Raw genomic sequence first — 17,611 nt, forward strand, 5'->3', positions numbered from 1 at the left:
TAGGCTTTCCAGTGAATATAAATACATAATACATAGTATAGAACATAGTTTCTGTTACATACGATGCTATATATACTCGTAAATACATTATATTTTCCAAGTAGTCCTCTATTTTTGATAAAGATAACATAATAACAAGAATCGCGATGTCACATCAACACAGCTCTCTCATGGCGGCAAAACGGTTCTGCCCTGTCGGTCATGCTCGTGCAGGCAGTTGTCACTTGGACGTACAGCCAAGTGCATGTCTTGCCTCTACTACGTTAGTATTTTGAAACAAATTTAGTGTATAAAACATAAAATCGTCATGGAGGAACATGCGTGGTTATAGTGCGATTCGAAACTATGAAACTAACTGTATAAATGGTGTATAATGTTCGTGAATCATATCAGTGAATAGCCCTATAATGGCCTGGATATATTACACATTTTATATGTTGCTGGTAAGGGTCATTTTTACTCTACTATGCCTCAGGTGATTAAGTCTGTGGCTTACGTACGCCAAAAAAACAATTATGCTATTAAATAATTTTTGTCCGCTCCGTTGAAACGTAATTACTACTTGTGTACGTTTTGTTCTTCCTGTACATTGTTAAGGCACTATAAATATGATTATAAATTACAAAATACGTGTAATATTTATGTATTGTATAACATATTCGAGAAATACAAGGTATAACAAAGGATATGATGTCTAAATTACTTGTGTTAAAACATGCGATGTAGGCATCCAATTTAACACGACAAGTTAATTTGTTGTTTTGATTTAAAATGCAAAATGACGTTTAAGTGTTAAGTTCTAGATTCTCCGCGTGTATACGGAGAATGTGAAGCGTATCGATATGCTTTTCGATATATTAACCTATATCGCGTCAAAAGTAAAAGTGGAGAGACTTTCTTTTATCATGCATTCACAAATTCCTATGCGCTGTCTGCATGGTCAGTTCACGCATTATGCGTGAATTTTATGACATATTTATTAATGAGCCACAAAATAATTTCATTTATTTCCTAAAACTTGAATAAATAATGTTGTAGAGCATCGAGTCATAATAGCTAGAGGTATAATAATTATTGGATTTAAATGAGCAATAAATAATTTAATTAAATGAAGTTTGATGTAGCGAACGGTAAAATTGTATCAATATCGTTCCTTACAAAGAAATTGTGGGTCAAGAATTTCCACTGATTACCCAAGAGATACACAATATTATCGTAAAACATTGATTGTAACGGTATCCTTTCAATACAATAGTTTTTTAAGTATTTTATGTTAATAACAGTATTTAATTGCTGGTGAGTAACAATCTAGCGGGAAAGTATATAAAAAGAAAGACGGATATTATATTTATGGAGACAATAAGATGTCATGAAATGAATTCTTCTGACTCGCTTCTTCATTGCCGAAAATCGTGCCTGCTCTGGTGGTCTACTGTGCAGGTGTGCTGCAAATTTCGCCAAAGTGCTCGGTCTTCTGTCTTAGGCGTTCTGTGAAGACATCTTAGTTAAGTCGTTGATCTGGTCAGACCGTCTGGTTGGCGATCTCCCTCGAGGTCTTTTACCTTCCACTTTCCCAATAACCATGATCTTCTCCAAGTAGTCGTCTTGTCAATGGAATGGAATGAATTGTCAGAGAAAATAAAGAATGGAACAGTTATAATTGAATCTTTTATTATATACACAGTCTTTCAGGAATAATCAGCTTACATGGTAGCCTAATGAATTTAACATCGGCCTCTCAATCTAGTGATCCAACTCTGTGATTTTTGAGCCTTTGTACGTAAAAGGGAAACACACTGAAAAGTTTCATGTAGCGCAAATTGTGCGCGTCTCTGGAATTGCCTGCATTCCCTGAATTTGATTCATGCACAGCCGTGCATCTAGATTATATTTACTACACTTCTTTTACCTATGAAGGAAGACCTTTGCCTTTTGGAGTCCACGGGCCCCCTAATTGGCGCAACTCCTACCGGTCTCATGTCCTTTCATCCCAGCGGATTCCTACCGTCGCCTTCAGATCGTCAGCCCCCTGGTCGGGGGCAGACATGTGCTCTTTTTGCATGGTCACCACTTAAAACCTTTATTTGGAGGATTTTTTATAATATAGTAGTAAGTATATTTTGAAGGTGGTAGAACCCTTTGTGGTTCGACTCCGGCGGCACCACCGCCACACCTATTTCTGCCTAATAACAGCAGTGTTAAGCGCTGCTGTGTTCCGGTTTGAAGGGTGTGGTAAGGGAGACAGACTTTTCCGAGGCGTTCCAGCTTAGTCCTCAGGGGTAGCGGCGCATCTGTGGCCGACCTCAGGTAGGAATATCTAATCCTATCTGGGGTTGATTACAGATGTCCATGGGCGGCAGTAGCCACTTACCATCAGGTGGACTGCATGCTCGTCTGCTACTCTTATAATATAAAAAAAAAAAAAAAATATGAATTCCATTATTCTTTTTTCATACGAAATACCTATAAACGAAAACAATGTTTATTTAATTATCGTCATCGTATTTAATCTTCATTCCTTCATATTCTATCCTTCCTTATTTAGACTTTATAAAGGGCAGATACTATTGTTTTTCCCAACGTTGTGTGACGTCACGTCATTCTTGTTTTATTTCTATTTTACCGTTGCCTTATAAAGGTCACAGTATAATTATGTACTGTATGAAATTTTGTATGAAATTCGTTTTCTCGTTTTTTGTGTCGATTTGTTTCTTCGCACTTTTATTGGTTTACTTAAGTAAATTCACAGATAAATAACAAAGAATGTGATGATATCATGCCTTCCTTACATGAGTTTTAAGGTTCCGTACCCAAAGATTAGAAACGAGACCCACTATTACCATAATAGATAGCATTTGAAATATAGTTGATAATACTTACATACTAATGCATATACCTAAAGGTATATTGGATACATAAAACACCAAAAAAAATATATTGAAATTTATCTGTCGGTCTGTCCGGCTAGATCGATTTTAACGGGAACTTAGCTGATGTTGTAAGAAGTATTATATTCGAATAGATTTATTACAGGAGTATTATATTGAACAGATTTTCTATAATGTTGAATAATCGACATATTACCACGCTTTTATTAGCTGTATGTATGTATGTAACGGAATCATTGCACTCGATTTTTGTTTACTTTGAACAGTCCGTTTAATTTAAAATTCTGAACAATTATCAACAACCGATGACAATACACGATTTTAACAACTTTATCCCATTCTCCTCATCAGGATCGTCAGGAATCTGGGTTAACGATTTTCTCTGTGCGATTTTAGTGTGCTCGCCGATCGTACACAAGCGTTGCCGGCGCGAGCTATCATCCCATTACAGCCTTACGACAGACTTGCTAACCATACGATCAAGAGTACAGTCAGCTCAGTAGTAGATGAGCAGGTCAAAATTCCTTCATTCGTTTTTATTCGTTCATAAATAGCTAAACATCCCTAGTATCATAATTAGATGAACATCGAAATCCGTCAAAATTAGATGAACACAAATGCTTCAAAAGTAGCTGAACACCGTATGTGCAAAATGGCTAACGTCACTGTTATGATATGACACTGTTTAGCTTCTTTTGACACTGTAGTGTTCATCTACTTTTGAAACTTTAAGATATTAATTTAATTATGGTGCTAGTTGTGCTAGTTTTCTGGCTAAGAAATAATAGCTGTAGTTACGGGAATAGGTCTGCGATTACCCCTGCCTGTCGTAAGAGGCGACTAAAAGGGGGCTTGCAGGGCTGCGGACGACAAGAGTGGGAGCTCGAACCGCCCGGCCAGCGACCCATGGATGGACGGCGGTATGTCTGGTCGCATACCGTCGTGCACACCAGACGGTGTGGCGAGCGTCATGCTCACCTGGGCGGAGGCGACGGCGCAACGCGCTAAGAGGACGCCGGTTGCGTTCATTTGGAGATCGTGGAATCCTCCACGCAGCGCCGAGGACGGCCACCGGGAGGGTTTTAGTGCGGTAAGAGTCCCACATAACCTTGTGTCGCTCCCACGGCACCGGGTACCTTTTGAAGGTTTCCCCCTCGTTAACACGAAGTTGTGCTACTTTTGTTACTGATGAACGTCAGTGTATTGGTATTTTAGAAACCTTAATCTGTTCATCTACTTTTGGAGCTGACATATGACTGAATAGGTACATATTGAAAAACCTAGTCTCTAAAAATCTATTCATTCTAGACCATGCAATTTGATAAATCGTACAATGACACGAAAATAAACTAAACATATAAAACGACTTAGCAAGTGGTAAACAATATGAGAACCTTGGTTTTTATGACCCTCATACGGTGATATCGAGACGACGTGAATGTGCGACACGCTTCTTAAGTGACCATTAATCATAATTTTATTACGCCTTTTATGTTAGGTACACTTAACGTAGGTACTTTACATAGTACTTAGTATTTATATTCATAAAAACGTGTCAGTTTCATGGAACTACATTGTAGTTAGAATTGATAACAAATGCATTCCTACTCCTGAGGATTGTTTTTTTAGGGTTCCGTACTCAAAGGGTAAAAACGCGACCCTATTACTAAGCCACCGCTGTCTGTCCGTCTGTCACAAGGTTAGTACCTTGTATTGACCTGTTGCTAGAGATAGTTCTCTAGGGCCGTAATAATACAGACAGATAGACAATTGTTTTTTTTACAGAGTAGATAGTTCAAATTTTCACTGTACATTTACTTCTACGGCTGCTATGACAACAAATAACAAACAAATTAAATTTTGTTGTACGGAACCCTCCGTGTGCGAATTCGACTTGCACTTGGCCCATTAGTTATTTGTTTTTTTATATTTCTGAAGTAGCAAACACTTGCAGTGTCCACTTACCATCAGATGGACTACATGCTCTTCTGCTGCTCCTATAATCTTATATATAAAATTCTCGTGTCACAATGCTAGTTACCATACTCCTCCGAAACGGCTTTTGCGATTTTCACCAAATTTTATATGCATATTCAGTAGGTCTGAGAATCGGCTACTAACTATTTTTTATACACCTAAGTGATAAGGGTTGTTCACCCTTAACATTTTTTTCACAACGCTTGCCGGGTCAGCTAGTATATTATAAAAAACGTTACGGCAATTCCGTTGCCGAAGGCGAAAGTCAAAGCGTTCTATCTACTCCCACTGATTTGAATTTGAAATTTATGACAACCGACACTTTACTGCAGTAACTAACATCAGAAAGACTGCATGCCCACTTCCTGTTTTTATTCTAAGAAGTATATACTTTTATATGACGAAGAAGTCGGAAATTAGTAAATAACCTTGTGACTTGAAATTCATCTGGTCTTTAAAACGGAGACTAGTTTTTTGACCTTTGACATTTTGTATTGTATGGCAATAAAATAAACACGAGAAATTAATAACAAAATTTAAATCATGCTTAGATCCTTAGTCCACGTGCTTAGATTATTGACCGTAATCGTTATGTAAGAATAAGCAGCGACGGTAACAAACAGGAAGGATGGGTCACCCTTAGTGGATAAGTACATACTTTCTTGTATGAAGGAAAGGTCATGGTCAGATCAAGGATTTTTGGGTAGCAAAAATATTTTCAGAGATCACTGCAAAGGGGGCACTTTACGTATTACTCTTTTAGCCTTTCTAGTGACGATTTAAATATAGAAGTAGAAGACGAGTATGCAGTTCACTTGATGGTAAGTGGCTACTGCCGCCCATGGACATCTGGAATCATATCTGTAAATTTACAATTTACAGATATGATTCCGTATTCCTACCTGCGGTCGGTCACAGATGCGCCGCTACCCCTGAGGACTAAGTTGGAATGTCTCCGAAAAATACGTCTGGAAGTCACATTTGGAGGTCTGCAGTCCCTGCAGAATTTTAGGCCGCTCCTAACTATTTTCCGAATAAAAAGAATATCGACAACTTTCAAAAATTATTGGCAACAAATTAAATTACGTCTACAAGGAATATAGTATTAATTAGTTAAGTGCACGAATTGTCGGTAAAATGCGAAATATGACTATTTGAAACCAAAAACGTGAAGGATCAGCATTTTTTAGCTCCTCGAAAATTTCATATTTATTATCTCTATTGTGGAGGCCCTGGGGCAGTAGCCTCGCCTGCCGCTAAATAAGCCCTGGATGAAACCACGAGGGCTTTTCCTTTGAGTTCGTCCCTCATATAATTCGTTTCCAGTTTCAGATATCAGTCCGAAGTTTTGGTATAATAGAAGCGCCAAAATCGCCGAGAATCGCGCGATCAACGAATGCGAAGACGAACGGTTCGTACAAAATCATCAATAGGTTCGGAAAACCTTTTGTGAATAAACGAGGTTCGTATTACTCAGTGCTGGCCTACCGCCAGGAAGTTGGACAAGAACCGGCTTTACGCTTGTTTATTCATTCGCTTGTGTAAGGGAAGGACATGCAAGTAAATGTTAATTGTAGTTCTTTAGGCTAGTGTCGATATTCACACGACAATCTTAGCGCTTAATAATCGTTCACTTTGTAGCGACCTAACATCGAAATTAATGTTTAGTATCAAGAAATTGTCAAAATATAGAGATCTTTGGTTGCCAAAACATTGCATAGGTTGATTATTAATAACGGGCGTATCCCTGCAGCACAGTTGGTTGTGATTTTCGAATAAACAGAAACTAAATTTCTATGTGAGGATTGCTAATCAACAAAATCAGTTCCATCATTGTCTGACAGTGCCAAAACTTGATCGGAAAGATTACTTTTCCGTTCTCCTAATACTTTTAATCTAGCTAAGTAGTGAAATCAAACTCATCTTGAAGGTCTTGAAGTCATGTAATAATATAGTCACATAAACGGTACAGAGTAACGATATAACAATTATACGTAAGTAAGTTCACACTAGTGATTAGAAGTATTATAACTACACAAGTATCTCCGTTATTCGACTGCTCTTGCTGAAGTCTCCGACCAGAATGTCGCTCTCTGTTAATTCGAGCGCCGCCAAGGTGTCGTCCCCACTTCACCTACCCGCATCTGTTTTTAAACTGTAGTATCAAATGAATCACTTATTACTTTAATGTAACGTTATAAAAATGTGATATCGTTAATATCCAAGCTTCTTATTAACGACGATAACATTCGGCCGTCCTGCTCACACGTTCGTCCTCGATCGTGTATGGTCTGATGCAAGAGCTGCAAAAGAAAACCAGTTGTTTAATGCCTAAGTCCAGAAGAGTTACACATTTTCTTGTAATACCGACTCGCACGTAAGAGGCCCGAACTGTTTATCAAAAACATGGCTTAAACTCTACGCATTTTCTTGCAATACCGACTCGCATGTAAAAAGCCCGAACTGTTGATCCGAACCAAGGCTTAAACTAGGTGATGTTCATATAGAATCACACTAGTTGTGTATTACCTAGGTTATAAATCTGCCCCAACAGTGTTCACCACGGATTTCTGTTGCAGGCATAGTTCATAAGGACTCTTTACATAAATGTCATATGCGCGACAGGTATTGAAGCGAATGCATTAGACCATTGTTAAATAATAAAACACACGGTTATAACTAGGTGATGTTCATATAGGATCACTCTAGTCATGTATCACCGCAGTTTTTATACCTTGTTTACGATAACATTCGGCCAGTGCTCAACTCAAATTTACTCTAAAAATGCAATATTCACTCAATGTAATACATCCACCCAACATACATACATACATACACCCAACCATATGCACCACCAAGAGACACCCGCGAACATTACACTGCTCGAGGCATCTGCACTAATCCATCTTAACTACAGATAAATAAAAATCAAACTAAAAAAGTTTCCTACACCTACAGTAATGACAACATCTAGCTGCCCACTTTACTTATGTCTGGATTCTAAGTCCAATAGTTAAATCTCCAACAACTATTGATTCGATAAAGTTACGCATCAGAATAACGACGTTAATCTTATTAGTCCATTTCGGAATGCTCAACAACCTGTTCAATAACTGTTATACTGATAGATAGATAGATCTATAGTTGGCCACTAAATGAATCTGTGCGACTCAAAATACTATTATAAAATTATTTTATTACTACTTAGTACTTCTTTTAATTATTACAATGTTATTTTATACAAATAGTTGCCTTTCCAATGTACGTCTTTTATCAACTGATGAAGCAGTATCAAAATAATAATATATCGTGAATATTTGAAATGAATGATATCAAAGTTAAAGACTAAATAATGGTAAACAAACCATGAATTTCACACAATATAACACGTATAAGTTGTATGAACCCAATTTTTTTACGTTATTTATCACAAATTCAAATTTTTTCTTTCAAAGTAGGGCCACATAACCCACTTTTGAAAGTCAGAAAGAAATTTCATTACATTAAATTGAATTTATATTCAGTTATAATAATACATACTATTACATGAATTTCAAAATTTAATTAACAAAGCAAAGGACCCATGCGTTCACGTCAGCGACATACTTGTCAATTGTGTATGGCTTAACTACTTAACTTTTTTTTTTTTTATTTCACCAAAAGTTTTAAATTAAGATTCCCATAAGGAAGTTATAGTTTGGGCTATTTTACTGTAAAAGTTATGCATTATACTAAGGAAGATTTGCTAGACTTTACGCAAACGTCGTTTTTAAAAAAAAAATCAAATAATGTTATGGAAAGAATAAACACATTAAAATGGTCCGTTAATCTAAACGGAGTTTAAACAGACCTTGTCTTACATTGAGTTCCTCGGAAGCGGATTTTTTTTTTTTTTCGTAGGTACGAGTAGTTATCAAACGGATAGTGTTATTGAATACACACTCGTAAACTACCTACCAAGAAAAATGACTTCAGAAACCGGCCATTATTTAACTATACTTATTTGTGTCTACAACTGATAAAAGATTTTTTTTAAACACGCTTTTATTTTTGCCACGCTTTTATTAACTTGACCTGTATGTATGTAACGGAATATTTGAATTCGATTTTTACCTACTTTGAACGGTCAGATTTATTTAAAAATTTTGAAATACTTATGACATGACATGATTTTAATAATCTTGTCCGATTCTAATTTTGTCTCATCACGATCGTCAGATTTAAAACTATAACTGTTTTACATAACATGTGGCTCCTTATCAATCACAACCTAAAATTTCTATGACCTGAAAAAGGTCTATTAAAGTTGATCATGATTTTATACCAGCCAGCCAAACAAACAGTTAGTCAAACTATCTTATGATACACCTTATTACCGAACAATTCATATTTATTATATATATTTCAAACGCCTCGGCTTCACCTGACTTTTATATAGTTTGTAATAAAAATTATATTAGTGCGTAATATCTGTATAGATTATATTAATATAATATGTATCATTTACAACCAACACTCTCAAGGAGATGCTCGATGTTTCTATAGAGAAAACCTAGACATGACGCAATTGTGAACCGTATGAAATTTATATGAAAAGTAAATTATTGTATAAGAAAATCCCATCGAAATGTACCTATGCTTTTATTTGATTACATTATTATTCATTTGGCTATGATATACATATAATAAGAATGAAATCTACACGTGTTTACATCGAATATATTTGAAAAAGAAAAATTGTCTGTCGGTTTGTATGTTTGAAAATGCATTAAAACCAAAACTACGAAGTTGATGTCAAAAGTATACATTTTTTTAAAAAACATTACATGACCAGGTAATGGAGAATTCCAAATTACTAACGTACTCCGTGATCTTGACAGAGGGCATTGTATAATTCAAATTATATTTTGAATCCACATGAACAAAGTCGCAGGCAAGACTCGTTTTAAAAATGCAATTCAAATTATATTTTGAATCCACATGAACAAAGTCGCAGGCAAGACTCGTTTTAAAAATGCAATTCAAATTATATTCTGACTCCACATGAACAAAGTCGCAGGCAAGACTCATTTTAAATATGATATACAAGAGACTATCTAAATTTATGTAGGCTTCAGTGACCGTTTCTCACTTAATACGTATAATAACTTAATTGCTGTAACTTGTAAATAGAACTAAGCTCAAGTTATAAAAGCATCAATTTATTATTATTATTATTATTTTACTTAAAATAATTTATTCTCAATCCCATACAAAGTGGATCCCGTTTATCATTTCGTAAATGGCTCACATAATTGATAATATCGATAGTCTAAGCGTCTCAACGTTTAAGGTACAAACTTCATTTACCAGTATTTGATAGTGCCCAATTTTCAAACCAAAAGGACGTGTAATGTGTCAAATTCAAATTGAAATTTAAAGATTTAAAATTACGAGATGTAAAGAAATATTAATACAAAACGAAACGTTGCATACTAAATTTAAAACAGACATTTAATATTATGTATAAGTGAGTCAGTCAGAAGTAGAATGGGAGATAAGAGAGATATTTTTATATATAATATTCCAAAGACCGCTGCGCATAAGTTTCTCAGTTTTCTTATAGATCATTAACTAATGTGCATTTATACTTTATGGGAGTCAAAACACAGTAGTACACAGTACTGCGTGAATTCGCCTAGAATTGATGGAAATCTAAATTTGGCAACGTACGTATGCTTCTTTCATAACAATTACGTATCAAGTATATGAAATCAAAAGGAAACTTTCATTGATTTATAAAATGAAAATGTGAACAATGTAGATGTGAATGCAAGTTTATTTTTAAATATAGTCAATTAATATCCAAAAAAAAAAAACAATAAACCTTAAACTCATTTACCATTTCCCTCCTGGGTACACTCAGCCACTCAATACCGTGGTCGTGATACTTTTTTGCAGGCAGTTAAATATGTACCACGTAGATATTATACATTTCTGTACAATTATGAATAATCAAAATTTTGCAACTTAATAAACGTGTCACTTATATCAAGTAGGTATACTGTACTCTGTAACTGCGTTTGTTGCTACCGCATAGTCCCTTCCATACAATAATAACAAACGCATATACGTAAACCCCGTTTGAAACATTAAAAGTTATCAAAAATAAATTCAAATCTAACCTGTATGCAATTTCTGGCGTACATTAGCCTATATTAACAACCATTAGGTTCCCATATCTATAAAGCCTGACATTTAAGATTAAAGATCCTTAAAATATTTTCATAAGTACGTGTATTTCTATATATATCAAAGTAGGTGTAACTTTAGAACAATTAGGATTTACTTTTTACACCACAGAATTTAACCAAATGGACAGATTTACCACAAGAACTGCCTTGCAAAATTACTTTTAGACACTTCTTCACAGAAAATGCACTTATTTTGAAGTAAACACCTCAGTTTACAATGTTAACAAGTAATTTGATAAGAGTAAAGTTTGTTCACAAAATTTAAGTATATCATTTTCAGAGGGTATTAACATTTCATTGAATTACTAGTCTCAATCTATCCATTTTCTTAATTCAAATGAGTTTTCCCTTACATCAACGACATTTATCTACCCCCATTTTTACTTATTCTACCAAGATGAATTCACATATGACATAATAATGTTTTAACTCACGGTTTTTATTCCTGTGTCAAGTATGTTCGTACTTACGAATCGCCGTCCATGATTGTGAGCTGGTTCTTGTACACTTCTGATGAAATCAAACTCATCTTGAAGGTCTTGAAGTCATGTAATAATATAGTCACATAAACGGTACAGAGTAACGATATAACAATTATACGTAAGTAAGTTCACACTAGTGATTAGAAGTATTATAACTACACAAGTATCTCCGTTATTCGACTGCTCTTGCTGAAGTCTCCGACCAGAATGTCGCTCTCTGTTAATTCGAGCGCCGCCAAGGTGTCGTCCCCACTTCACCTACCCGCATCTGTTTTTAAACTGTAGTATCAAATGAATCACTTATTACTTTAATGTAACGTTATAAAAATGTGATATCGTTAATATCCAAGCTTCTTATTAACGACGATAACAGTAGGTATATAGACTTTTTTGTTTGTTTTACAATTTACAATGTTAACAAACGAACAGTTAACCGTGAACAGACCCTTACCTTACCCTTACCATGAGTTTTTACGTTTTGACAAATATGACTGTTTTTAACCGACTTCAAAAAGGAGGTGGTTATCAATTCGGCCGGTATCTTTTCTTTTTTTTTATGTATGTACACGAATTACTCCGCCGTTAGTGGACCGATTTTAATAATTCTTTTTTTATTGTGTAGGGACGAGCTGGAAATTGGTCCCATTTAAATATGGTTAGAATCCATCGATGGGTTCTGGAGAAAATGAAGGGAACTCCTCCACCCATGTAAATATAACAGTCATAACTTCGCCGTTTATGAACCTATTTTAATGCCTTTAATTTCGTGTGTGGACAATTGCTACAAGTTGGTCCCATTTAAATATGATGAGGATCAGAGTGGGTTCTGGAGACAAAATATGTAACTCCTCAACCGATGGGAATAATTGAGTTGTGTTTGAAGATATCTGGTGTAGGTTCTAATGAAATTACAAAGCCAGTTCATCATTGAATAAATATTCAATGATGAACTAATAAATATGACAATATGATAATATGATAACTATGAGTAAAAAATAATTGAAATAAATGTTGGTTTAGTACATATTTCTGAAGTCGGCGCTCATATTAGACGCGCTGTTTACATCGTTATCCAACTAAATATATTGAGCGCCGACTTCACAAATATGTACTAAACCAACATTTATTTCAATTATTTTTTACTTTGTAGTGACATAGAAGTCGGTTGTATTTTTTGTTAAAAATTGTTTGGTATTTGTTTACGTATTGGCCCATACAATTTCCAAGTTCTGTTACAATTCGCTAGGGGCGCTGATTGGAAATTATATGGGTAAATACGTAACCACAAATACCAAAACAGTCATATTTGTCAATACGTAAAAACTCATGGTAAGGGTACAGTTAGTAAACAATTTATACGGTCTAAACTTCATTAGTGATCGAAGGGTCTAAAACAATAAAATCAATTTAGTAGAGCGCTACCGTGTCAGAAGGCTTTTATATCATTTTTATATTTTCTTTTTTTTTTAGTAAATTTTATGAATTTGGTAGACGCACCGCGTCTTTATTATGAGTAATACGACCATGCTATGTCAGCTTAATACGACACAGACCGGTTTTCATATAAAATGTAATTTCAAAAATAATTTTAACGTTAAATTCTTTCCAGTAACAGAAGATATCGTGTTCCCCGGTCTAACCTCCAGGTTTGGCGACGACAGTTTACAAATCCCAGATGAATGTAAGGCAATTGGACTATGTGAATACGCCCCTAAGGATATGGACCAGTTAGTCAAAAATATAATAAAAGACGTAAGTAACTATGTAAACTAAATTAATTATATATGAAGGTGATAGAACCCTTTCGTGGTTCGACTCCGGCGGCACCACCGCCTCATTTATTTCTGCCTATTAACAGTAGTGCCAAGCGCTGCTGTGTTTTTGTTTGTTATCAAATTATTGCGCTATCATCTGTCCTTGATACGTGTGCAAAGCTACAAATTAATCAGAGTTGTGGAAGTTGGCGAAACTTATGCTCGAAGACGTCACATACATAGATACAACCCAAACTTATATAAATATAGTTCAAAAAACTAAACAACACGCTTTTATGATAAAATCAACTAGTAACTTTGCGATAAACTTTCTCTAAGGTGCTCGAACAATCTCGCCTCGATAATCGTTAATCCTGAGGATACTCATGAGGACAATGATACAAAATTATTAAAATCGTGTATTGTCATCGGCTTTTGATAATTTTTCAAAATTTTGAATTCAACTGAACATTTAAAGTGGATAGAAATCGGGTTCAAAGATTCCGTTACTCTGTTACATACATATATACACATACATACATACAACCCAAGCTAATAAAAGCGTGTTAAAAAGAGTGTTAAAATTGAAAATAGATTTCAATTAATTTGAATTAAGAATAAAGTGAATAGCAAAAAAAGTATATTGTAAAAAAGCGTTGCGTATAATAAAAGCATGTGAGCGAGTTAATATAAGCGAAATTATCAATCTGTATTGCGAACAAAATGTTCTGATTAATTGTATTGTTTCAGTTTCAAAGGAGGAACAAAACGTTTATCAGTGATATTCTACCTATCCAGATTTCAAATAGACTAGGCTCCGATGACCAAAATGTAGAGCTATGTCCTTCAAGAGAAAGGGTATGCACTCAGCAAGATTTCTTTTGGCTTATATTCAAGGGTCAATAGATAATAAATATAAACAACTTTAGAGTAAGAACTCACGTCCACTTCTCCTCTAGAAATATAAAACTCTAGGTCAGTTACCTTCGTTGGGACGACATGATTCGGCACCAATACACACAAAATCTCTGTCAGTAGCCATAGACATAGATGTATATACCATCATCGGAATATAACCAAGCAAGCAACCAGTGTTTTTGACCTTCTGTGACGTCACAAGCACATTTTGGTACATATGTGTCCGGGAGATCCGATTCAAAGTAGATATGTCGATCTGAGATAAAAAATTAAAGAATCGATCTTACGACCAATAATATCGAGCACTTATTGATGCTAAGCATAGAATCGAATAATTCACATGCTGTTCGGATATATTTAAATAAAGTAAATAACGTACTGCACATTTTTATCTATTCACAAATATAATGTCCCATTTAGATGGAGAGAGTTTCTCGTCTCGAAGATACGATTATCGAAGGAATATAAAATATTTTGTTCGTCTACGGACAACGAGAAGAAATGATTTGGGAGTATATAACACGTTGTACCTTGAATTACAATTGGATATTCACTATACTCGAATGAGAAATCTCGCACTCAAAACGACTCAAACTGATTGTACGATACTCGTACGAACTTCAAAATATGTCATACGAGATCGTGTTATACAAGTCGAGATTCTCATAAGCAAGAATCTCCTTACTATAATTTGGTCGTGTAACAAACACACACAATTATCGCCTGGCGATGTGTCATATGCGAGTCTCGTATGACATAATCGTAGGCGATTTTTTGTTCTTGCCTGTGTGTAAAAACATTTTGATACGATTATATTAAATGCAGCAAATGTTGCATAAAGCAAATGTTGCTTGTGATAGTTGCGAAACTTGCGAGAAACTCTACCCATCTAAATGGCTCTTAAGGGTTTTCCTCACTGTTTGGACACGCGAAGCTTTTGAACGCTTTTGAAACACGAAGCATACTCGCGGCGTATATTCGAATATTGTGTATGTGGAGCCAGTATTGCCGTACCGTTGTCGTCCCAATGAAGATGAGCCCAATGAGAGTTCACGTTACTACACGATTACTATGCAATTTGTTTTAATAAATAAATACATTTTCAAAACATAGAAGTATCAAACTAGTAAGTAGTCCATGTGATGGTAAGTGGTCCCGGTCATCTTTTTCTATTCTTTTTTTGTTAATGAGGGGGAAACCTTCAAAAGGTACTCGGTGCCGTGAGAGCGACACAGGGTTATGTGGGACTCTTACCGCACTAACCCATCACTAACTAACTAGCCCATCAATAAAAAGCAATCCCTATTGCCCGGAGATGGTAAGAGCAATTCGAAAACATGTGATATTGTGTAACCAACCTAGGTTATATACGAGTACTTTTGTACTCTAAATTATCAAAGTTAATTTAGTTTAAATATTTATTTTATGTTGGTTAAAAAAATTATTTATTATTTCAGCTCTATACCCCAAAAATGGCCCGAGATTTAGATAATAAGTGGTATAGGATAGTAAATACAGATGAAAATAAAGTACAAAAATTTCGCATTGAAATTTGCAGGTGAGGGCATCTTATTAAATTTTAATTAAATTATATTAAGTTATATTTTTGATATAAGGCAAGCATGCAGACCAGCTGATGGTAACTGTACAGTACATTTACCATGAGTTTCCAAAACATCCCACAATTTAACGTTACGTTTACTCAAGCCATTATTCTGCTCCGTTTGCTTCAGTAGACTGAGTAAACGTAATAATAAGTGCTCAAGTCTTTTGTCTACCTCACATGGTCGCAAAAAACAGAGACAAAACATGTAGCGCCATTTTGTCAATTTAGACATTTAATGTTACGTTACTGACACTATAGTTCTGATACAATTCGCTAGGGGTGCTGATTGGACATTGTATGGGCAAATACGTAAACAAATACCAAAACAGTCATATTTGTCAAAACGTAAAAACTCATGGTAAGGGTAGGGGCGTACCCTGCAACTCAAACGGCAGAACGCATTGGACTTGATTATGGAATTGACATAGGCTATATTTTTAAGCAGTCGTTTTTTTGTGTCTATAATAACCTCTAGTTTTATTTTATTGTTGTTATGATAAAAAATCGATAAATAATTAATTATTGGTAATTCTAAGTTTCGATTGTTTGAAAATTAACCGATTATGATTTCTTCCGAATGCTTTGAAGCCGGAAGCTCTACCCGTCACGTGGTCGTAAACTGCCTACTAAAAAGTTAGTTTAAGACAGTTAGTCATTAACATTCGGATGGCATGTGTCAAAATGGGCCTATTAAATTGTGACGACTATAGTTGTCTTAATAGGTACATACCAAATATGTAAAGTTTAATAACCTTTGGTTTTACCAACATAAAATTATAGCAAATTTATTATTTCGGATTGTAAATGATTTTGCATTTAGGCTAATACTACATTGGACCGGAAAATTTAATATATGTACCTAAGTAAACTATTTCTTTTTCGCAGTAAGGTCGATGCACCTTGTTCGGACATACTATTTTTCCATGAGGGTTACGAAGCGCGTTGTGTCCAGAAATACGTGATGCGTCAAATAGTGGCTGTGGAGAGGTCAACAGGCGTGGTCGACGAAAATAAATACTTCCCACTGCCCAGTTGCTGCTCGTGTGTGGCAAGAGTCGTGTGATAAAGACTGTATAAGCGAAACTCTATCCGGCTTTACGGAATATTTCTAAGTGAATGAAGCGTAATATAAATAAGTTTGTATTAAAAAATCATGGAAACAGACATTTTTGTATTCTTCTTTAAACCTTTTATTTAAAACGTATCATCATCATCAACCCATTATTGTCCCACTGCCGGGCACGGGTCTCCTCTCAGAGTGAGAAGGATTAGGCCATAGTCCACCCCGCTGGCCAATTGCGTATTGGTAGACGAATTCACATACCTTTGAGATTTTTTTTTAAACGTATCATGGGGGCAAAAATAAATAATGTCCGCCATTTTGGGCCGTCCGCCATATTGGATTTATAATGACGTTGCTAATTATTGTCGTCCATGCCAGACGTATATGAAAAATGTTACTTGTCATAATAGATAGGTATAGATATCACACCGCCTTTTAAAGATAAAGATAAAGATAATTTATTTGCTTTGAACAGTGAGAAAAGTTGTTACATACAATATTAATAGTCTCTTATTCAGCCTTTTCAAGCATGCAAATTGAATTAAATGAAATGAAATTACATTATATAAAATTAAATTAAATCAAATTAAATTAACTATACAACCCACATTAAATTAAATGGTTTGAAATTTTAATTATTTAGATTAAATTATTATACATTATACAAGGGAATACATTAATTACAATTAA

The 17,611-nt window shown here is 35.0% G+C and overlaps 1 protein-coding gene across 2 annotated transcripts; it reads left to right on the plus strand.

Moving 5' to 3' along the window:
• The first annotated feature begins 205 nt into the window (after positions 1-205).
• On the plus strand, positions 206-17,022 carry LOC140750001 (protein spaetzle-like). 2 transcript variants are annotated; one of them, XM_073083279.1, is made up of 6 exons: positions 206-443; positions 6,192-6,276; positions 13,190-13,332; positions 14,085-14,192; positions 15,710-15,810; positions 16,744-17,022. In XM_073083279.1, the coding sequence occupies exons 1-6, from the start codon at positions 408-410 to the stop codon at positions 16,919-16,921; spliced, it is 651 nt and encodes a 216-aa protein (XP_072939380.1). In that variant the 5' UTR covers positions 206-407; the 3' UTR covers positions 16,922-17,022. The 2 variants fall into 2 exon arrangements, with proteins under 2 accessions (XP_072939380.1, XP_072939381.1); XM_073083280.1 differs by having other exon boundaries at positions 13,196-13,332.
• Positions 17,023-17,611: the final 589 nt, after the last annotated feature.

The sequence above is a fragment of the Epargyreus clarus genome, unplaced genomic scaffold, assembly GCF_041222505.1.
Source record: "Epargyreus clarus isolate Ecla_fem2 unplaced genomic scaffold, WU_Ecla_fem_2.2 ptg000019l, whole genome shotgun sequence".
NCBI lineage: Eukaryota > Metazoa > Arthropoda > Insecta > Lepidoptera > Hesperiidae > Epargyreus > Epargyreus clarus.